The following is a 25,344-nucleotide window of genomic DNA, read 5'->3' as shown; positions in this document are numbered from 1 at the left end:
CCCACTGAGAAGATCCAACGTGAAACTCAGTGGATAAAAATAGGTTCAATTTTGTCTGCGACACGCGAAAACCGAACGGTTTCTTATACAACACATTACTTATCCATCAATACTTATTATATCAATAATAATACCACAAAAAGTATCAACGTGTCGTAAGCGACCCAAAAAGATATTAATTTAAATTCGAAACTTACTAGGAACACATTCTTTAAGCCTTTATGCTTTAAAAATGATTATATGGCGTCATCATCATTTTTTTTTACCACCGCACCACACGTCAATACGATCACTGCGTTCATGTGAAGTTGTGGCCTAAAGGATAAGACGTCCGGTGCATTCGTATCTAGCGATGCACCGGTGTTCGAATTTCGCTGGCAAGTAACAATTTTTCTAATGAAATACGTACTTGACAAATATTCACGATTAACTTCCACGGTGAAGGAATAACATCGTGTAATAAAAATCAAACCCGCAAAATTATAATTTGCATTATTACTGGTGCTAGGACGTCTTGTGAGTCCGCACGGGTAGGTGCTGACTCAGAAGACCCACTCCGCCCATTTCTGCAGTGAAGCAGTAATGCGTTCCGGTTTGAAGGGCGGGGCAGCCGTTGTAACTATACTTGAGACCTTAGAGCTTATATCTCAAGGTGGGTGGCGCATTTGCATTGTAGATGTCTATGGGCTCCAGTAACAACTTGACACCAGGTTGGCTGTAAGCTCGTCTACCCGCCTAAGCAAAAAAAATCAACCGTCAACAAGGCTAAAAGTTTTGTCAAAAAATGCAGTGGTTCCCATATACCGCTGTCTTTGACCATGTCCATAAAAACCTGCCCAATTTCTACAGAGGGGCGATTGTCTATTGAGAATTATATAAAATGGTTATATTTTGAACCCGCTGAGTTTCTCGGCGGATCTTCTGAGTGGGTCGCGATTCTGATCCGGTAGTAGATTCAGCGAAGCACCACTCTTGCTAGGGCTAATGTTAGCAAATTCTCTCAGGTTGAGCTCATTTAGCGGTCCTTGTGAAGTTGGAATAGCTCCTTAGATTACCAAGTATTAGGTAGAAGAAAAAAAGGTTATATTTCAGTGGATACGCGTGTACAAGTCAACCTGAGGCTGATCGAAATAAGTAGACACCGCTTGCAATATGGATCTCTACTGCCATAGTGGAGTTCAATCTTTGGCGAGACTTAGACTGCTTCACTACATAGTATAAAACAAAGTCGCTTTTTCTGTCCCTATATCCCTATGTATGCTTAAATCTTTAAAACTTCACAACGGATTTTGATGCGGTTTTTTTTAATAGATAGAGTGATTGAAGAGGAAGGCTTAGTCGCTAGTACTGAATAATAGAAGGTTTTAGTTGGTTCGACGTCTACATAATCCGCTTGTCGCTCCCAACACGCGACCGGAAGTCCGGCAATTTCTCCTTTTCGAAAAAGGCAACTGTTTTTTTCTGTATGTTGTCGAATGGACAACTACTTCAATAGTATTCTATTACCAAATACAAAAATAATCAAATCCACATTCTGTCTCTGAAAACAGGGTACGTTTTATCATTATTCTCCTGGCCTTTTCCCAGTCATCTGAGGTCGCCGCAACAAGTTTCCTCCTTCCATACTCTTCTACCATATACAATTTCTGGGCTCACTCCCCTCTTACATATATCGTCTTTCACGCAAAAACAGTGTAACTCCCTTCTGTATACGATAAGTAGGTTAGGAGCTGGCAAAAAGAAAACCGATAAAAATTCAAAATGGACAAGATTTTTCACACAATATGTTTATTTATAGAGGTCCATTCTGAGTGACAACTGCGTTAGACCGGATACAACTATTGGCACAATTGCATTCGCTATAGTCTGTTGTTATTGCTTAAATGATTCATCGTATGGAATTGGCATAGTTTCTCATGTCTCTTGACGGCATAGCCATGGACCTAAGTTTACAAAAGTTATATTTTGAATTCTTAAAAATACTTGAGTGTGAACTGTGCGAAACAGCATACATACAGCGCCGTCCCCACATACTGGGATCTGGGTTAGAAGAAGAAAATGAAGATTTAGGTGTCTATTTTGTAAAGTATCAAATATGTAAATAGTAAAAGCATGTGATAAGGACTAGTTTCATTTGATTCATTTCTATCGATTTGAATCCGTTTGTTAGGACAACTTTAACTTTCTAAATTTAAATACGTATATTTAGGTACTTTTTTATTTATTGCTTAGATGGTTGGATGAGCTCACGGCCCACCTGGTTTTAAGTGGTTACCGGAGCTCATAGACATCTACAATGGCAATGCCGTCACCAACCTTGAGATATGAGTTCTAATGTCTCAGTTTTTAAACTAAAACGGCTGCCCTACCCTTCGAACCGAAACGCATTACTGCTTCACGGCAGAAATAGGCAGAGCGGTGGCACCTACCCGTGCGGACTCACAAAACGTCCTACCGCCAGTAATAATACTCCCTTTCTCGTTCAATATCTAACAACACTGGGGATATTTTTGTTACTTTAAAACAAAAAGGAAAGTGATTAACACCGACACGGAGATTTGAAATTCATGATCACGAATTTAAAATAGAAAGTACTATTTTAAAAAGATTATTTTCAATTGGGCCGTTGATTCAGGTTTAGAATTAATGGGTTTATAGTTGAATCTAGCTTGATAGGTGAATTTAAAGGGGGCTTCCTAAAAGATTTGAATGAACTGTGTGAAGTGGGATAGCTACGCAAGAGAAGTGTATGAGTGCAGAGATGAAACATATGATAAATGATGACGTATAATAGGCCTGAATGGAAAAAGGGGACATACTGCGCCGATCTCACAAAATGTAGGTTAAGGATAAAAAGAAGTGGGTAAATCCAAGAATTTCAACAACATTGTTGTTTCAAACATACTTTAGAATATGAAAGCTATATATTAGGAACTATAGTTATGATTACAATGAACTGTAACACGCGTATTGAGAACACAATTGATATCTCAATTCTATTCTGATACAGCTTGTAGGATGAGATTTAATGAGGGTACACTGTGCCTATTCTACATCAAGAATTATGTTTAATTACTTTTACGATGAAGAATCTAATGTTGAAGAAAAAAGAAACACACTTCAACATATTGATATAAACAAACCGCACAGTTACATGAAGCCTTTTTCCACTATTATTCACCTGCCCTTCTCCTAGTCACCTAAAGTCGGCGTAATATCTTTTCTCCTTCCATACTCCTCCATCATTTATAATTTTTTCGCTGACTCCCCTTTTACACATATCGTCTTTCACGCAATCCATCCATTTTTTCTCAGGTCTACCTCTTCAACTAAGCCTTTTTCCATCATGAGTTTTATTTTTGTTTGCGGCGGACAAACTAATATCCTTTCTAGTATTAAGCAGTCATGACATTCCATACAAACTAAAACGCAAAACAGCCATTAAACAGTTGAGACGTTGACCTCACACTTCAAGTTGGTTGGCGGCATTATGTGAGGTCTATCGGATTCGGTAATCACTTAAGACCAGGTGGGCTTTGAGGTCGTATAAACACTAATGAAAAAGAAAGAAGGAATGAGCGCGTTGAAATCTATCAAGCAATTCCCGCTCGGAGGCTAGATTTGAAGCGTCCGTGGCTTTCCTGATGTTTCCTGATGTTGTTGAAATAAACGTATCAAAACTTGTTCACAAAAAACATCATTTTGATCATCATCAATTGCGTGGAAGGGTGAATGAGCATACTGTCCACTTGGCTTAAAGTTACTACCGGAGCTCTTTGACAACACGCTATCTTTCAATGTTTCATTCTCAATCTCTGATTTCAAGGAATTAAGCGGCATCTAAGTTGTCTTGTTTATAGACTTGAATGACTTCTAATCCTGAAGTGGGTTGCTGGTTTTCAGCAGCTTTTGGAACGAAGGTCAGGGTCGGACTCGTGACGGCCAAGTGTGAGAGCAAGAGCTCGTCTATTTCCACACTATGCGCCGCTGTCGAGCCTGGTGGAGGATTAGGGTAATCAAAAATCTTCATGAAAGCGATGTATTTACCGCTCTTTGATACTCCATAGAGCGGTAAAAATTGCACGAATTGATCCTATGAGCTCTTGAAGGTCCGCCAAACGCTGACAGCGTAGGATCGGTCGTTGTGGCGAAGCTTAGGCTCAGTCTAGGTCCAACATAGGATTTCTGTAGATTGATAGATAACCAGATTAAAATAATGTTTATAATTTAACAACTAATGCATTGCGTCTTCAATATTAGATAGTTTTTCGAGAACGAGATAAAATAAAACTAGTATGAGTTCTTTTAATAACATATTTGTTATTTATTTATCATTGTATTTATGTATATTGTATATGTCGGCGCAACGCTACTATTTAGTTAACTAAAAATAGTTAAAGTTAACTGTTTCGTAAATGTTACGCAACTACTACTTAAGACGGTATTTAAGATAATTATTAACTAAGCTACCCTCAATTTCTACTATAGATACTAATAACTATTGTCGTACAAAACATTCCGACACGAGCAACCGAACGAGGCGGAGCTCTCTGTTGTTATCGTTGTACACCTGAAATGTAATAAATGGATATCATTGGAAAAGTAGTCTTAAAATTAATTACTGTCACTATGGAAAGCAATGATAATGATGATGAGAATGGCGTCAGCGACGCTGACATCATCATTTTAAATCACCATGGAACCAGCCTGCTTCGTCATATATGTATCATGAGAAATTATCTCCTGGCGCATTTTTATACTTGCCACAATACAATAAATGACACGTAGCGTAGAAATCAGCAAGTATGAACACACAGCATATTATTATCTTCTCATCAAATGAAAAGGCAAAAAGAATTATTGTAACGAGTGTTCTAAAGTATCGTTAATGAAAGTCACGAATTTCGAGCTTCTTAAGTGCGTTCTTAAAAGCCTTTGTTCCAAAGTTAGCAACAAGTGTCCTTGAAATATTCTGTTGGCGCGAGACAAGCTTGATATTTCCTTCATCCTCGTGGGAATTTAGCACTAGAATAATGTAAGTAAGTAGTCTAAAAAATTACTATCAAAAACTGGACTGGACATATTAATGGTGGGAGAGAGAGAGAGAGAGAGAGAGAGAGAGAGAGAGAGAGAGAGCGAGAGAGAGGGAGATAGGTAGAAAGGGAGAAAGGGAAATAGGGAGAGAGGGAGATAGAGAGAGATGGAGATAGGGAGAGAGGGAGATAGGGAGATAGGGAGAGAGGGAGAAAGAATATAGGGAGGTAGGGAGATAGGGAGAGAGTGAGAGAGACCAAAATAAACAGAAATACTAAACATTAAATGCAAAAGTACAATGGGCGGCCTTATCGCTAGAAATGATCTCTTCCAGACAATCATCAGTAGACAAGAATCACTTCAGGAAATAAATTAACCGCGATGTAGTTGTCGGTTGAAAAAAAGAATATATTTATAAGTATAAATAATCTAAATATGAACAATATAAATGAATGAATGAATAAAAATTCTTTATTGCACAAAAATATAGTACAAGGGCGAGCTTAACGTCGTGCAGGCATTCTCTTCCAGTTAACACTCGTTGATGAAGCGGATGATTCGAGCAGTGCGTAGCTGTGATAAAGTTGATACATGGCGATAATTTAAAGAATTACAGTAGACATGAGTAAAAATGAACATTAGGTTATAATTAAACTGCCAAAACCACTACATAGATACATACGTACAAATACATACAAATACATACAAAATACATAGATAAGAAATATATATAAAATAAAATAAATTATTTAAACCACAACATACTACAAAACAATCAAGCTATCTGTGCTTTGAAAAAGAGATCATGTACTTTCGCTTTCAAAATATCAACTGAACGTGCTTCACGAAAAATCGGGGGAAGGCTATTCCAAAGACGAGTTGCTGAATATAGTGATAATTTTGTTATTTTACTCATAAAAAAAACAATTTACATAAATACTAATGTCAAATATAATAACTTTGTCAAATATAATAACTGTCTTGAGTAGGATAATCAAAAATATTCGGTTTGCTGTTAAGATAATGTTTTTTAGTTTTAAACTGCTTATGTTTATTTCTTGTATTATTTTATTTAAGCAGATGGATACGTGATTATCCCTTACCCGGTGCTAGGTAGATAAGTGGTACGAAGGTTAATGGGGCGGATGTAAAACATAACTTAACCGAGAACCTTAGAGCATGACATCAACATTCAATTGTACTCTACCAACGTCGCCGCGCACTCTCTCCTTTCAAACCGGAATACGTGCCTTCTGCGACAGACAAAGGCAGATTAGTGTTATATCTCTGTGGCTCAAAATAAAAGTAATGCGAGATTAATTAACTTGTAATTTTTTTTTTATTGCTTAGATGTGTGGACAAGCTAACAGCCCACCTGGTGTTAAGTGGTTACTGGAGCCCATAGACATCTACAACGTAAATGCGCCACACACCTTGAGATATAGTTCTAAGGTCTCAGTATAGTCACAACGGCTGCCCCACCCTTCAAACCCAAACGCATTACCGCTTCACGGACGAAATAGACGGGGTGGACGGGGTGGCATCTCGTTTTTACCATCGCACCTCCCGCCACCGGAGTAGAGTTCATCCATACTACCTGGAGCCACTGCGGTCATCCACAGTGCGTTTCCAGAGGTCTTTTTTGCCACGTACCATCCGGCTATGGAATGAGCTCCCCTCCACGGTGTTTCCCGAGCGCTATGACATGTCCTTCTTCAAACGAGGCTTGTGGAGAGTATTAAGCGGTAGGCAGCGGCTTGGCTCTGCCCCTGGCATTGCTGAAGTCCATGGGCGACGGTAACCACTCACCATCAGGTGGGCCGTATGCTCGTCTGCCTACAAGGGCAATAAAAAAAAAAAAAAAAATACCTACCCGTGCGGACTCACAAGAGGTCCTACCACCAGTAAAAAACCAGTAATTTAAATTATACAACATCGAAGTAAGCATTATGAAAGTCGTTATCGCTTGCAACACCAACAAAGGTTCACATTGATTTACCGTCAACGGGTTCGACGTGCAACTTAACATTGGGACACAACCCACTGAGTCTCTGGTCGGATCTTCTCAGTGGGACGCGATTCCGATCCGGTGGTAGATTCAACGAAGCACTGCTCTTGCTAGGGCTAGTGTTAGTGAGTTCTTAGGCTGAGTACTGTGAGTTCGCCGACATATTCGCAGAATCTAGTATAACCATTCGAAGTTAGCAGAAGTAGGTAGGCTAAAAGTGTGACTTAAAGGATATTAAAGGATGTGAAGATACGATTGTCTTGTGAGCTCATCTATACCCAAATTATATAACAAGCTAGCTTTTGCCCGCGACTTCGTCCCCGTGGAATAGTTTACAAATAATGCTTTATTTTAGAACAAATTTGGTTAGGATAAAAAACGTTATAGTGAGCCAACTTTAACATATAGACATATGCTGTCATGGACTTTTTTTTATATTTTTTAAAGGGGAACAATTCTGTCATACATTATTCTAGTGAAACTTTAACCGTTTCTGCAGCGCACGCAGCGGAAGCTCTCAAAAGATAAAAATTACCCCGATTTTGAAACATTCTTTATTGATGCTCCGCTTGTATTGGCCTTAGCGTGATTTTATATAGCCTATAGCCTTCCTTTATCGGACCAGTAGTTCCTGAGATTAGTGCTTTCAAACAAACAAACTCTTCAGCTTTATAATATTAAGTATAGACTTACGCCAAAATTCGGCCGCCAAAAATCGGTTTGTGATTTTATATTTTTACAAGAAAAATATATAATTAAAAAGTTTTTTTCCACCGAAATAATTCCGCCCTTTCGCCTTTCGTTCGTCAGAAAATTAATTTTAGCTGACGCTTTTAATATTCTCAAGTAAGCTCTCGCAAAAAAAAAGTATGCTCTCAAGAAAAATTAAGTACAATCCGACAAGTGAATGATTTTCAGTTCACCACTCTCGTATATTGAATTTGTAGATTGTGCCCTCGGGAAGTAGGTCAAGACACCCTCCGCTTATGGAGGGAAGTGGAATCGTCATTGTTGTTTCCTGAACGAATGTTCGCTCAACCATATTCCGGAGATATCTCAACTCAAATTCGGGAACTTTGATTAATTTATTATCGCGTTTACACCGCCTTCGTGTTTTTTTTTTGTTTTTTTATTGCCCTTATAGGCAGACGAGCATACGGCAGACCTGATGGTGAGTGGTTATGGGCTTCGGCAATGCCAGGGACAGAGCCAAGCCGCTGCCTACCGTAAATATTTTGAGTGAAAAAAAAAAAATTTAAAAAAAGATCTCAAATGTTGAAGAGTTTTTACTTAAAATAATCAAACGTAAACAATGTATGTACTACATACTTCAAAAAAAATCGATTAAATAGCAGCAAACTGAATTAATTAGTAATTTCATTCTTTTTATGCTGTTGATACTGGATCAGGGTTTTAGAACGAAGCTATTAAAATAAATTATTGTATTGTCATCGGTCCTTGATGCGATCATTAATCTTACAGACTAAGTTAGTCGTCTGTGATCACAAAACTGTCAAAGTATTCAAAACATTGGAGATAATAAAATGAAAATAATAAACACGAGTTTGAACCACTAAACTAGTTTCTTTGTCTAAAATTATTTGATTTATTTCCACTGTTAAATTTTTTCATGATATAAGTAAATTATTTAATTCAATCCCAATCGGAACCACATTTTTCTTTTACTTTAAATTGCCTAAAAGATATATATAACGCTATTGTAATTTGTAATCATGCACAAATTATTATAATATTTAAATAATACATTTTGTATGTAATGCACAGATTATAATTTGATGTCAACAAGTACGCAACGTGTTTATTGAAAATTTCTTAATCGAGAACAATGTCAAATATTGATCTATCAAAATTAATTTAGAAAAAAAAAAGATCAGTTTATTTAATTAGATTTTGGGACAATTAAGTATTTTCTTTCATTGGCATTGAATAGCCTCACTCCGTCATTTCCCGTGGGCGTATCGACGCGGCTTTCTCTTGGAATTATACCAGAGTTATAGGTAACCCTCCTATAAGACGGTACAAATTTAACACGAAAAAAATATGTATTCCACAAAACCCGGATAACCCCAAAAACCGGATAACGAGATTTTTATTTTAAATTATTTATTTTGAGAGGCAATGTCAGCGTAATTTAACGAGTAGGTGAGCTCACGGGCTTCAAACCTGCCGACGTTGATAACACTAACCCTAGCAAGAGCAGTGCTTCGCAGAGTCTACCTCCGGATCGGAAACGCAACCCACTGAGAAGATCCGGCGAGAAACTCAGTGGGCAGTGTCTGTGGGTTAATTTACTCACCGAGCCCTTCGTCGCAAGCGGGTTTGACGAGAACGATTACCGCTACCGTGTTACAGGGGGGTTGCCAATATTGCAATCGCTTTCTGGCATTTAGTGGCTTTTTTATCTACCTATGCTGGTAATCTCAAGGGGGTATGCCAGCGTGACCGAGTAGGTGAGCTCACTTGGCTCTAACCTGGTGTTTTAATGGCGTTATTGTAGGCCCGCATGGATACAACGGATATTATACGTTCCATTTTCGGCTATTCTAAAAGTGTTACCTGTGGCAGAGAAGCTGAGAAGTGCGCGTTTGGGATGTTATGGACATGTGATGAGACGAAATGAAAATGAGGTTGGTAAGAGAGTATTAACTATGAATGTGGAAGGATATAGAGGAAGAGGTCGACCTAAGAAGAAATAGATGGATTGCGTAAAAGACGATATGTATAATAAGGGAGTGTGCGAAGAAATGGTATATGATAGAGGAGTATGGAAGGAGAAAATGTGTTACGCCGACCTCAGGCGACTGGGCGAAGGGCAGGAGAATGATGATGAATACAATAATCTTACGTTCCATTTTCGGCTGTTCTACAAGAAAAGAGACTTGACTACTCCAGATCGTGTAGAACGTGAAGTTTTTTCTTTTAATTTTTTTTATTGCGTAGATGAGTGGACGAGCTCACAGCCCACCTAATGTTAAATGGTTACCGGAGCCCATAGACATCTACAACGTAAATACCGCCATCCGCCTTGAGATATGAGTTCTAAGGTCTCAGTATAGTTACAACGGCTGCCCGACCCTTCAAACCGAAACTTATTACTGCTTCACGGCAGAAATAGGCTGGGTGGTGGTACCCACCCGCGCGGACTCACAAGAGGTCCTACCACCAGTAACTAGTATACAAACAGAACTAGTATACAAAAATGAACTCGCCCGATATTCTTCGCTTCATTTGAATTGGCGGTCCCCTCGTCGGCGCGACAGGTAGTCCGCTCGTGTGACAGAGGGGGAATCGCGTACTCGATATCACTAAATAAAGATTTCCGCTATGCGTGGGGCCCGATACACTCCCACGTACAGTGCATCGCGAATCTACCTACCAAACCAATCTGTCTGTCATCTGTCAGTACTGATGTCAACCATTTATTTGTTTAAAAATGATTTGTATGGTAATCAAACATAATATTAAGACTCTTTAATGATTTTTAGGAATCAGTGGCCAAATTTTGTCGATATTGAAAAACTGTGCAAGTTTATATTTTTTTTAAATAGGAATACGACATAATATTCAGGAAACAGTGGATAGATAGATTTAATAAGGTATTCGTATTGTAAAGTTGATTTTATTGTGATAGGCGGAGTTGTATTAGTTAATATTTCGTGTATATTTTTTTACTGGTGGTAGGACCTCTTGTGAGTCCGCGCGGGTAGGTACCACCGCCCTGCCTGTTTCCGCCGTGAAGCAGTAATGCGTTTCGGCTTGAAGGGCGGAGCAGCCGTTGTAACTATACTGAGACCTTAGAACTGATATCTCAAGGTGGATGACGCATTTACGTTGTATGGTCTATGGGCTCTAGTAACCACTTAACACCAGGTGGGCTGTGAGCTTGTCCACCCATCTAAGCAATAAAAAAAGGAGTTGTATTCGTTCATAAGAAAATGTATATTTTAGGTTAGTTGATAGGCTGTTTGGTGTTAAAGATTTCTTCTAGCTTGTACCTTTATAACAAGTACGGAACCCTTTGCTGTGCGTAGTTTCAAATGCACTTATTTATTTAATTTTATTAAAAAAATTGTTAGGTTTTATTATTATTTGTATTGCTTAGTTGAGTGGACGTGCTCACAGCCCACCTGGTGTTAAGTGGTTACTGGAACCCATAGACATCCACATCGTAAATGCGCCACCCACCTTGAGATATGAATTCTAAGGTCTCTGTATAGTTACAACGGCTGCCCCACTCTTCAAACCGAAATGCATTACTGCTTCACAGGAGAAATAGACAGGGTGGTGCTACCTACCCGTGCGGACTCACAAGAGGTCCTACCTAAGTTTACTTCGAACTTTATTGGTGTAAGTTCGGTTCGAAGTACAATGGAATATCGGCCTAGAGTTCTAGTCTAGAAGTCTCTTTTCTGTTCACACTGGAAGAACAGATGCCTGTGGGAAGTACGCTATTAAAAATATGCCATTATCTACAAGTCGATTATAAAGTATAAAGCCGATAAAGTATAAATAGTTCTTTAACTAGGAAGAGTGGAACTCTTATTGGTGCCAAAAGCCGTGACTAATATTAGACGGCGTTGGCGTGTCTAGCTGTGACATACAAACATCTCTGTATAACGCTAGTACAATAGTGTTTGGTACATAGTATGCATCGATTTAAGTAACTAATCTAATGAACGGTAGCTATCATAAAACAGAAGAATACTCTATCTGTAAAAGGTGCCATACTTTGACACTTGAATAATGTACTAGGGTGTTTTTTCTTCATACCGTCAAATAGCACCTTAGTCGTTGTTAAAATGATTTTTTAAAAGGATGAAATCTACAGAAAAAACGGCGGAGATATAACAAAAAACTAAGGCAAAATTTTTAGTTTCTTTTGGTTTTTGTGTCGTCTGTTAAAACTGTAGAGTACAATAGAAAACGCGGTATTTAGTTGTAAAAATCGTTTTTTTGACGTTCAGGATTCGTGAAAATTGAAGAACATACTTTAGGTACTTATAACCTGCAAGGATCTCTGCGGTGAAATATTCATACGATCCAACATAACATCAGAGTTCGGCATTCGCTATGTAATTTTAGTAGTTAACATTTTCAGCATCACGTAATGTAACCTCATGTTTTTTTTATATGGATAGTAAATTGCTTATATAGATGGATCAGAATGTCTTTATTTATAACTGCTTAAGACTAGAAGGGCCGTGAGATTTTTAGTATATTTATTCCAATAAAAAAGCACACGTAAAAAATATAGGCAAATAAATAAATCTATATATTTTTTCTAACTGAATGCTTTAAGCGTTGGACGTTGAATTAGGGTGCAATAACATTGAGACTTCAACTATTGTCTTAATTCTTACGATATTTGCATTGTGATGTCTACAAAACTTCCGTAAGCTTCAAGTACTAAATAGTTTTTATTTTTTTTAAATTGTTTTTTATTGCTTAGATGGGTGGACGAGCTCACAGCCCACCTGGTGTTAAGTGGTTACTGGAGCCCATAGACATCCACAACGTAAATGCGCCACCCACCTTGAGATATAAATTCTAAACAAAACGAAACGCATTACTGCTTCACGGCAGAAATAGGCGGTGGTACCCACCCGCGCGGACTCACAAGAGGTCCTACCACCAGTAAAGAGGTCCTACCACCAGTAAATCTAGATATATCTACCCAATTTTTATAAAAATAGTAAAAAATGTTATGTTCGATAAATTCCGGCTTTGGAACGAGCTCCCTTCCACGGTGTTTCCCGAGCGCTCCATTTTTTTTATTGCCCTTGTAGGCAGACGAGCATACGGCCCACCTGATGGGGAGTGGTTACCGTCGCCCATGGACTTCAGAAATGCCAGGGGCAGAGCCAAGCCGCTGCCTACCGTTGAGTACTCTCCATGGACGACGGTATCCATTATCAGGTGGGCCGTGTGCTCGTCTGCCTACAAGGGCAATAAAAATAAATAAATCAAGATATACTAAAGTATATGTAATTAAAAGCACCTTTTTATTCCAACAGAAAGAAGGTAGCCGAAAATGCCACTGCAATTCAATCGTAAGGCGTGTCCGAAGTTCATACGGGAGAATCTACTCACCATCCTGACGGTAGTCGGCGTAGCGGCCGGAACCTTGCTAGGATGTGGCCTGCGGGCATCCGGACATCAGTGGTCCAAACGAGACGTCATGTACTTCCAATTTCCCGGGGAGCTTTTCCTCAGGATGCTCAAGAGTTTGATAGTGCCTTTGCTGGTGTCCTCCATCGTGTCTGCTATTGGCTCTCTGGATCTAAGCCTCTCTGGGAAGTAAGTTTTGAGTTTGATTTTTTGATTTTGTTGAATTGTTTTCTATTTTACGAATATGTTTTCTTTATTTATATGATTTAATATTCCGCTTTAGCGGTAGTAATTTTTTTGTGTATTTTTTTCCGCTTCTTAACTATTCAAATAATTGTGATAAATAGCACATACTTTGTCAAGAGGACAGAAATTAAAATAGGATAGCTTTCGTTTAGAAAAAGCCACTATTCCTACAGGATGTAATATATAATTATTTCCGACTGGCATTTCCTCATACACGGATAATTGGTTGTTATGGCAATGGAGGATTGGGCCTAAGACATTTCAAGAGACCAAATGCTGACACCGGTGCCAAGCGATACCCAAATGATCCAGGAGAACAATTTGGAAATATGTACTCTTACTCTACATAGTAGGATGTCTTGCTGGTCTCTAGGATCTCGGGACGTCTGGTGTAGGGAGCCTTGTGTTGTGAGCCGACACGAGTAGGTACCACCCACCTATTTCCTATTTCTGCCGTGAAGCAGTAATGCGTTTCGGTTTGATGAGCAGAGCAGCCGATTTACTCTAAAACTGAGATTTTAGAACTCATGTTTCAAGGTGAGTGTTGGCATTTACGTTACGCATATCTATGGGCTTCACTTAACAGTAGGTGGGCTGAGGGCTCGTCCGCCCATCGAAGCAATTAAGAAAATGTTAAACGTTAATTCTAGTTCATCAATAATGGCACTAAAACTCCATGAATTTACAGGGTCGGTCTCCGCGCCATCATCTACTATATGACCACGACAGTCTGCGCGGTCATGTTGGGAATAGCTCTGGTGACGACCATTAAACCGGGCAGTAACTCCAAGGGGAACGAGGAGCTTAATACCACGAAGATCGTGACCAAAGACACCCTCACTTCCGATACATTATTGGATTTGTTAAGGTTCGTAGTTACCATAGTCGGCACAATTCACAAACCCAATCTCATTAGATTTTTTATATGTTACAGATGTCTCTTAAATAAATTGATTTCTCTCCTTCGGCTTACACTAGTCATAGACATAATTAAAGCCACTTTTATAGTTTGATCTTATGTTTATTACTTTTACTTTGAATACACTTTACAATTTACTAAACACGTTGACCACGAAAACTGTAAATTTGGAAATAATATGTTACTTAATGATAATGATAGCTGGGAACAAACCACGCACAATCATCAGGCCTCAGGGCTCCCAGTGTCATAAGTACCGGAGACTGATACACATACTTATATATGATTAAATATGTGCATGTATATGGATTATAAACACCCAGACAAAGAGTAAACAGACTTGTTGGGAATCGAACCCGCGACCGTCGGCGCAACATTCAGAGGCTCTAGCTACTGCGCTACCGAGTCAGTCAGCCGATCAAGAGTCTGAACAATTAGTCTGAACATAAAACAAAGGTTCGACAATATAACGTCTCTATGACGTTAATAGGTATTGGCAAGCTTGCTAATTTTTTATTCTTCAAAAGGATATGAATAAATATTCAGCTACAACGACCCAAGATTGGACACATTGTGTATTATTGTTGTGAGAGAGAAAACTAAAATACATTGACGTTAACATGCGGTTGTATAGCGGTAGTGTTGCAATCAAGTTGCAATTGTTCATGTAGTTAATAGTGATCCGCATTAGTCGAAATTCGACTATAATTAATTAAAATTATAAGCTTGAACATTATGATTCTATTGTCAAAGACTATTACTATATACTTCGATAATCACACATTTTGCCAAGACTACACTATAGACAAATAATATTAAAGATAAAAATATTAGCATTCTCCACTCCTTCTATATATTTTCTGTAAGTGTGGGAAATTTCAAACTCCTCCGTCCGCGCAATTTTCGTAAAAAGGAGTACAAAGTTTTTGCTTCACGTATTAATAATACATAGATATATTAATCAAATTTAAAAAATATAATATAGATAGATACGTTTCCGTTAACTTTTAATGTATTCTGTTCACATTATTTTTCTATTCTATCTGCCCCCACAGACAGACGTCCACTGCTGGGCATAGGCCTCCCCCAAACCTCGCCATTATAATGGCTAATTATTCATGTTATCTATAAAAAATTGAAACGTGATAAACTATTTAATGATGCATGTATTATAATTTTCTTGAAAATTGCCCTAGATTTAAAATTTAAAAAACCTATTTCGAACCATGCCTTCTGGCTTAAGCGGCAAACTAATTTCTTTAGGATTCAGAATTTGTCATATTTTTTTTAAACCCATGCTGATAGCCTTGAGAGGCTATTTCAGCTTCGCCCCAACGTGTAGGTGAGCTCACGGGGCTCAAACCGTAGTGTTCCTACCACCGGATCGGAAACACGACCCACTGAGAAGATCCGGCGAGAAACTCAGTGGGCTGTGTCTATGGGTAATATTTTTCTGTTCTCTATGTTTCCTTTTAACGGCACACCATTAGACACTGAACACATATCCTGTGAATTATCTACGCCAATAAAAAAGTGTGCGTACATCAGCGCGCTAACGCCATGATCTAAGAATTATATAAATTAGCCCCTATATTTTTATAGAGAGTGGTAAATTTAGACTAATATTTCTTTAGATATTCGAAAGCCAATATGTGGATACGTTTGACAATACATCCGCAATTACAGGCGGATCCGCCATTGCATAATATATCGGGTTTAATGTAATTCGCACGTAACCGTGTCGCGTTATTAACACGACCAATTATAATACATGACGCGTTCTCATTCATCATGAATTGTCCCTAATAAGTGTTACGCGACTATGTAATTCAGACATCCGTGGTATACGATATGCTGATTGGAAATTTTGCTCGGCAAATCTGTATTGACTACTAAAAATAATATTATTTTTTCCCCTACTTATCCGCTGGTAGCCTAATAGGCTATTCTAGCTACGACCAGACGGGTAAATGAGCTCACGAGCTCAACCTGACAGAATTTGCTAACACTAGCCCTAGTAAGAGCAGCGCTTCGCAGAATCTACTACCGGATCAGAATTGCGACCCACTGAGAAGATCCGGCGCGAAAAAAATCATTAATTAAATAAAACAATGTGTTTGCGATTGATTTTAACTTTTATTTGGTTATCGCTTTCACTTCAGGTAAAGGTTCAGGTTTAGTACAATACCGATAAGTGGCGTACGAGTGATTTCAACAAATGAGTTGCCTGAAGTCGTCGAGACCAAAAGAGTAAGACGCCCGGTGCATTGGTTTCTGGCAATGCGACTCTGTCAATGTTAGAATCTCATAGACTATGCATTCCAGTTTGATGCCACTCTTGACCCACTGCTAGCCATTGCACTATCGAACTGAGACTTAGAATTTAATGTGTCAGGGTGGTAGTGGCGTTAACGTTGTAGATGTCTATGGGATCCGGTATCCACTCAACACTAGATGGGTCGTGAGATTGTTCACTCGTCTAGGTATTTTTTCGCGATATTCATTGAACATTAAACAGATGAACTCATAGTTCATTGAGGGTAACTGAGTTTTGGGGACCATAATTAGATATTTGTAATTGAAGGTGCATTCTATTTGGTATTAGGATCAAAAGTTCAATGTTTTTAATGAATCTTCAATTAAGTTTACTCCATTAAAATAATTCAGAAGCTTTTTTTCTGATACTTGTAGAACCTACGTGCTCACATAAAAAACAGATTGATGTCAATGTCAATAGACGACATTATGTTTTTTGTTTTTTAAAACCAACAATTTTTTTGGTTACACTCATTAAAACTTTTCGAGAAACTAATGAGAGTATATTATTGAGGGTCACAAATTAAATACACCTAGACAGTATCTAGAAATTGTACAATACTTTTTCCAAGCTTTAAGCTTTAAATGGCTATTCTGTAATGTTGTAAAAATGTTGCTTAAAAGAAATAGTCTTTCAACCCTCGTTTTTTTTTTTATTGCTTAGTTGGGCGGACGAGCTCACAGCCCACCTGGTGTGAAGTGGTTACTGGAGACATCTACAACGTAAATGCGCCACCCACCTTGAGATATAAGTTCTAAAGTCTCAAGTATAGTTACAACGGCTGCCCCACCTTTGAAACCGAAACGCATACTGCTTCACGGCAGAAATAGGCAGGGCGGTGGTACACACCCGTGCGGACTTGTGAGTCCTACCACCAGTAAATTGGTTTGGTCATTGGTAATTATGGCATTATGTATCCGACAATGTATTGTTCTTTTTAATATGCACATAAGTATCATGCATGAAGTTTTCATGAGTGATACGGTTATGATTATGCTAATAACCATTTTATTATTTCATTTATTCGGATACATGAACAACACAATAGCTTGGAAGCTGGAAAATGTTATTAACGTGTCAAATAATGACCCTTTTGATTGCGATAATCTGTGTATTATTAATACGTGAGCAAAAACTTTGTATCCCTTTTTACAAAAATTGCGCGGACGGAGGACTACGAAATTTCCCACACTTATAGAGAATATAGAGAAAGAGGGCAGAATGCTAAATTTTTTTTTTAATTGTGCATAAATAATACATTAAATCAATAAAAAAAACATTACACACACTACCATGTATTTGACACAAACACATTATTATACTCTTTATTTACTGTCAAACTTCTGTTATTGCTTAAAGTCTGTGGTCAAATTGAGAATAGGTTAATATTGTTTATCTTTAATATTATTTGTCTATAGTCTATAGTGTAGTCTTAGCAAAATATGTGATTATCGAAGTATAGTAATAGTCTTTGACAATAGAATCATAATAAAGTTCAAACTTATAATTTCAATTAATTATAGTCGAATTTCGACTAATGCGGCATCAAAAATTAGCAAGCTCGCCTATACCTTTTAACGTCATAGAGAAGTTATATTTATATACCTCTTATATACCTCTTTAAAAGCTATTTAATCATAAAAGCTTTTATCGAGCATAAAACAGACATACGATTATTACGAGTATGGCTGTGAAGACAATGTTATTAACTGTGACCAAATATATTGTCTGTCACCTGTTACGAGTGCTGACCAATCTCGTTTCGCTCATTGACATGAGTTAGGGCTGTGTGGTTGGTTGTTTATTTTTACATTTTAAAACTGCGCTAAGGTTGTTTCTACATATTTGACTTGTAGTTTGCCTTGACATATTGTTAATTCTGTTTGTTTTTTTTGACATTTGACGATGAAATATCATTAAGCAGTAAAAAAATGAATTTGGCGATATGCTTTGTGTACTTCAAACGGTTTTATGAATTGTAGTTTTAAGAGGTGATTTTCGCTTAGATTTAAAATTGGGCTCAATAGCCTAGGTTAGGTGAGGTTTATATTTAGCAGCCAACAACTGTGGATTGATCATGAAGATGATTATAGCCTATTTTCTTTTTAAAGGACCACGTATACAGAAACAATCTTAGGTATATGTGTAAATCATAAATCAAGACTATAGACTGTCAATACTATTGGTAGGTCTTATTATAGGCAAAGGCGCTGCTGCCTATCCTGCCTATTACTGACTAAAACAACGGTTATACAATATAATCGATACTTGAACGTTATGCCTCAAGCGGTGGTTCAAGTTCGACCATAAATCTATATAAAATTGTTGATATCACGGAGGGTTGGTATTATAATTCGAAGTTTATACCAATGTTGAGGTTGAGATTGTGTTTCAAATAAACTCGTCGAACCAAACTGCGACATATATTTATTTACTAGCTGACCCGGCAGACTTCGTAGTGCCTCAATCGATAAATAAAAGACCTAAACTTTTGTATAAAATAAACTTAAAACAAACAAAATGAATCCGTCTGACGGGGGGGGGACATCAAAGGAAAAACAAAATTGTTATTTTTATTTAATTCCGAGCATTTTCATATTTATCTACCTTTTAAACCTTCTCTGGACTTCCACAAATAATTCAAGACCAAAATTAGTCAAATCGGTCCAACCGTTCGCGAGTTTTAGCGAGACTAACGAACAGCAATTCATTTTTATATATATAGATTGAAGTACTCTAATCGTCCATATTTTGTGTTGTCATATTATACCACAATCAATTTGAGGGGGGTGATTTTTGGGTAAGTTAGTAAGGTCTCTGTCCCCTGTGTGCTGGAAACCGTGATCGCGGAGTGAGTGTGTGTACTCGTCTATTCAGGTTTGGCTTTGGCGAAGTGACTGGCGAACGGGGGCAAATAAATGCTTAAGCTGCGATTCTTTACGTCGACAGTCCGTGTGTGTCCCAACAACAATAAATATCTCTTTAGAAATTTTAGGCATTCATAAATTTTTTATTTATTTTTTATTTTTTTATTTATTGCTTAGATGGGTGGACGAGCTCACAGCCCACCTAGTGTTAAGTGGTTACTGGAGCCCATGGACATCTACAACGTAAATGCGCCACTCACCTTGAGATATAAATTCTAAGATCTCAGTATAGTTACAACGGCTGCCCCACCCTTCAAACCGAAACGCATTACTGCTTCACGGCAGAAATAGGTAGGGCGGTGGTACTTACCCGCGCGGACTCACAAGAGGTCCTACCACCAGTAAAGAAACAACCTTATTAAATATTAGACGTGTTGCTGTTTAGAACTTAGGATACTGAGGAGGAACTATATGATAACCGACTTAGACCTCAATACACGAATTCACAATTAAAATAAATATGTACTAGCGACAGCCCTAAGTCCGTATCTAGGGCGCAACAATACAGATATTAAACAGTGGAGTGATGAATGGTGACGGGATCCCGTACCGGATCGACACTGAGCAATTGTCTATTAGGTACATTGTATAAATCTAATATTAGTACCAGCGAGCGATTTGTTCACACGGAGCTCTGATGTTCTTTCTGTTACTGAATCGATAGCTTTGCGTTCGAATATATAGACGGCGATGTTGTGGATGACATAATTGATGTGTTTTATGGGTTCTCAATTAAATAAAAGGATAGTATTAACATTGGTTTAATTGAGAGATTAACCACACCAACGACCAACAGAGTACTTTTTGTATAGGCACAGAGTAGTTAATGTGACAGTTCACATTAAAAGAAATGCACAGACTATGTATAAAGGCTCATATTTATTTAAATACAACAATAATTACTACTGATTTTTTCTAGTCAGAATAGAACTCTAACTCTCTTCTCAAACATAAGTCATCGTGGCCTAAAGGATAAGACGTCCGGTGCATTCGTATGTAGCGATGCATCGGTGTTCGAATCCCGCAGGCGAGTACCAATTTTCCTGATGAAATACGTACATGACAATTGTTCACGATCGACTTCCATGGTGAAGGAATAACATCGTGTTAATCAAAATGAAAACCGCAAAAATATAATTTGCGTAATTACTGGTGGTAGGACTTCTTGTGAGTTCGCACGGGTAGGTTATTAGTGTCTCTTTTTTTTTTTCTTATTGCCTACCAGTTCTCGAGGGATCACACTAGATTCATTGAACGAGCAGGTGTGCTCGCGTGGCTCTGACTTGAAGACGTTGCTAACACGAACCCTAGCAAGAGCTGTGCTTCGCAGAATCTACCACCGGATCGGACACGCGACCCACTGAGAAGATACGGCGAGAAGCTCAGTGTCTAAGGGTTAATTTACTCGTCGAGCCCTTCGTCGTAAGTGACGGGTTCGACGAGGACGATGACCGGTGCTTGAGGTACCTAGAAGCACCGTTAGTGGATCGGCAGGACCCGATATGACGTGTTTGGGGCGACGTCGACTGCTTTCCATTCTGTCCGCAGGATCGGGAATGTAGTTACCAGCGGCCACGATGAGAGGGTTCTCGTGTCGTGCCACTTTATCGAAGTAGCGCATCGATGCCGACTGCAGATACTTACTGATGGACTCTAAGTTCAGGTCGTCATGGAGGTCGACGTTCCTGACGAACCAAGGGGCTCCGACGGCTATTCTGCAAAAACGGGATTGAATAATTTGGAGTGATTTTAAGTGCGGGCCGCGTGAGTGAACACTACACTTGCATAGGTCATGACGGGGCGTATGCAAGTTTTGTAGAGTGTCACGTTATTTCTAAGGGACAATTTACTTCGCCTGCATATCATCGAGTAGATGTGGAGAGTACTTAATGGTAAACAGAGACTTAGCCGTGGCCTTAGCATTGCTGACGTTTTTGAGTGACGGTAACCACTTACCATCAGAGGACCGTATACTGGCGTGCCTACAAAAGCAATAAAAAAGACAGTATAAAAATAATACATTAATGTATTTGACGAACTCTTTCTTTAAGCTTCTAATGAATGTCATAATAGGCAATATACGAAATCGGATGTCAATATGATACTCAACATCAAACGCTCAATCAATCGCCAGTCTAATTTAAATCGAACGACGACCTTTGACTTGAACTAAATGCACGTAATACAATATTGCACGGATTCATTTAGGGTCACATCTAATATAAAACGAAGGTGAGGACCGTGGACGAGGCGCATTGAAGAAACGCCAGATTTATTTCGGTGTCTATTGACATGTGTAGTTTAGGTTTTGGAACGAAGTTCCTTATCGCGCGTTGTGAAAGGGGGCTAGACGGAAAAAATTCTTACGAAAAGTTGTCACGACACTTTTTGGATCCGTCATTCTGACCAATCAACGTGTAGGCGCTTATCGCGTGACATTGCTCGTATCCGATTGGTCCGCGTAATGAGTACAGTTTCTCGAGATAGCGTTTCAACAATAGTAATTTAGTTCATAGTATTGTTTTTTTCTTCTTCATAATGCCGTAATTTATTATTATAACTTAAAAAAAAATTACAATTCCTTCACTAATTAATCGAAAGGAACTTCGTTCCATCCGGGTGTCCCTTGACACCTCTGAAGTTTTTTTTTTTTGTAGATCATCTTTTCTTCTTCTCAATCGTGTCACTCTTGACAGAGTGGTCGTGATCGTCATGTAGTGTTGGAAGGGGCAGACTTGATGCGTCTCACGATGTGCCGCCATCCCTACCTGCTCGAGGCTATTCTGCTGCACTCATTTAGGGGACCTCCCACTGCAGTTTTAATTTGGTCGGTCCACCGCTTTGGTGATCTCCCGCGCGGTCTTGTACCATCAATCCTTCCCTGTACAAGAGGCGTTCTATGGACCGGCCATCTCGTTGCGAAACGTGTCCGAAGAAATCCACCATTCGAGACTGTACAGCAAATCGACGCTGCTTGATGCCGAGTTCCTGAAGTATCGATACATTTGTACGAAAGTCGGTCCGCGAAACTCCCAAGTATTCTTCTCCAGCACCACATTTCCAGAGCGTCTATTTTCTTCCTTTCCACGTCTCGCACGGTCCACGTCTCAGCAGCGTACAGAAATATTGAGAATATTAGTCTTCTAACGAGCCTGATCTTTGTGGTTTTGGTTATGTTTCTATTTCACCATACTTTTCTCAGCCCGTCCATCGCCGACCTCGTGACAACCATGCACCTTTTGATTTCGTTCACGCACCTGCCATTATTTGAGATTAAATCCCCCAGATATATGTAGGATTTATCATCTTTATCTCTGTCTAACACTAGAATGAGCTATCAGTTATGTTTCCGCAATTTGCGAGTTCTAGTAAAACTAATTTGCAGTTTCTTCAGTACATTTCAACTTCATTGGTAAAACTTAGGCACAACATGTAATTAAGGCAAATTTTACTTTGCTTAACGCAATAAGCACAGTCATCCGACCCTAAATCAGAATTCCTTGTGCTATGGGAACCACAGACTAATATACGTACTTATATACGTCTAAATATATCCATATATAGATAATAAGCACCCAGACTGTATAAACTGACTTAGAAAGCATGTCTCAATATGGGCGGTGGCTTTGACTGGTTCATCCGTCAAAACCACAAACGGATGGTTGATGTCTATGAGCTTCGGTGATCACTTAGCACCAACGAAAAATAAAAGGTGCGTTAGTGCTAAATAAATAAAAAATAGCTTATCAAAAGCATACAAAATAAAAATCATAGGTGCAACTTTAATACTACGAGTATCTACTATTGAATAATATGTAGGGATCTTATTTATTGTTTTGGTAAAACTATGCTTATGTACTAGTATATACAGGGACACTGATCATATCCGGCACGCGTGAATCTTTCCGGTCACCGTCCTCGTCGAACCCGTCGCTTGAGATGATGGAATCGGCGAGCAAATTAACCCTCAGATACAGCCCAATAAGTTTCTCATCGGATCTTCTCATTGGGTCGCGATTCCGATCCAGTAGTAGACTCTGCGAAGAACTGATCTTGTAGGACTAGTGTTAGCAAATTCGTCAGGTTGAAGCTCCGTGAGCTCACGTACTCGCTCGGTTAAGCTGGCATTAGCTTCCTGGTTACCATCATAGGTAGAGAACTAAAATTTTATTTATTTATTTTTTATTTTTTTATTCATTAGGCTCACAATACACATCACAAGCTAAAGAGATACATAAAAAACACAAGTAAAAAGAAACAAAATCTGGCTTGCAACATAAGTTATGTGCGCACGACAAAACGAGTCATAGTGCTGAATTTGTACAACAACGTTCCTTACATTAATAAAACAAAACAACACGATAACGAAAACTAATCTAACTTATAATGTAACTAGCGACCCGCCCTCGCTTCGCTTCGGAAACTGTAATTTATTATTGATTTCTCCACTATTTAATGTATTTTATTATACATATAAACCTTCCTCTGCAATCACTCTATCTATTAAAAAAAACTGCATCAAAATCCGTTGCGTAGTTTCAAAGATTTAAGCATACATAGGGACAGACAGATATAGGGACAGAGAAAGCGACTTTGTTTTATACTATGTAGTGATTGTTAATGTAACTTGATGTCTACGTAAGCGCTACGAGTGGCTACGACCTTCGTCTATCGAACAAGGGGAGCAGCGCTGACGCTCCTTCCAGTTCATTAAAGCAATTCCGTTTTCATTCGCGAACCAATTGCAGACCCCACGGAAATATTTAAATTGCATCCAATTCTTATTCTATTCAATGTTCAATTAATTTCTTTTGTCAATGAAAACGAATAAAGTCTTCTTCGTTGCAATTCATTTTGATATAATTACAATTGTTTTTGTTTAGGATGTTTTATTTTATATTTTTATTTGAAAATCCGTTTAGAAAAAGTTCGGTTTATTTACAAAATAAATATGCAATTCAAATACATCATTCATCGTCATCATCAGCCCACAGTCGTCGACAACTGGTCATAGGCCTCTCCCAATCCACACCATTGAGCCCGGTCTTCGGCTTTCCTCATCCATCATTACATTTTAAAAATACAAATACGTTACATTTTAAAAATAATTATGTTTTCATTTTAAAGGAACGTCTTCCCGGAGAACATACCTCAAGCCACGATCGCTTCGTATCGAACGAAGCTAATTTACGACCCAAAAGATCCGAAAATGATAAAAGGTAAGGACTTGTGCAATTGGTTACAAACACGAAGCTAGCTAAATTACATGCATCCACTTCTGACTGGTGGTAAGACGTCTTGTGAGTCCGCAGGGGTAGGTACAATCAACCTACCGATTTCTGCCGTGAAGCAGTAATGCGTTTCGGTTTTAAAGACGGGTCAGTCGTTGTACTGTTAAAAGTGAGACCTTACAGCTCATGTCTCAAGATGGGTGTCGGCATTTACGTTATGAGCTCCGGTAACCACTTAACACCAGGTGGGCTGTGTGCTCGTCCATCCATCTAAGCAATAAAAAAAAACAAAGACGGTATTTTTTAATGTCGTGTGAACAAATAGACAGGACTTTTTCTACGTAGGTATATGTCGGCGTTACGCCAGGGTTTACACACATTAGGTCTTTTACAATCAAAATACAATACAATTCTATAAAACTTTAACATTACTATTTTATTACAAAAAGCAACGTCTTAGTTTTTACACAATTAGCCATTTTGTGATGGCTATAATAGGCTGCACTAAAAGTATCGGGAATGGAATATTTCCA

At 38.6% G+C, this 25,344-nt stretch overlaps 1 protein-coding gene across 1 annotated transcript in view; it reads left to right on the top strand.

Moving 5' to 3' along the window:
* Eaat1 (Excitatory amino acid transporter 1) overlaps positions 1-25,344 on the top strand; it is a 34,353-nt gene that overhangs the window by 2,239 nt on the left and 6,770 nt on the right. The window contains exons 2-4 of the mRNA XM_028169668.2: positions 13,078-13,360; positions 14,106-14,285; positions 24,708-24,799. Coding sequence (XP_028025469.1) covers positions 13,095-13,360; positions 14,106-14,285; positions 24,708-24,799 — 538 coding nt within the window. The 5' untranslated portion in view covers positions 13,078-13,094. The remainder of the gene's footprint in view (positions 1-13,077; positions 13,361-14,105; positions 14,286-24,707; positions 24,800-25,344) is intronic.

The sequence above is a fragment of the Bombyx mandarina genome, chromosome 19, assembly GCF_030267445.1.
Source record: "Bombyx mandarina strain Sakado chromosome 19, ASM3026744v2".
NCBI classification, from domain to species: Eukaryota; Metazoa; Arthropoda; class Insecta; order Lepidoptera; family Bombycidae; genus Bombyx; species Bombyx mandarina.
The sequence above is the reverse complement of the archived record's forward strand: the minus strand, read 5'-3'. Positions and strand labels throughout refer to the sequence as shown.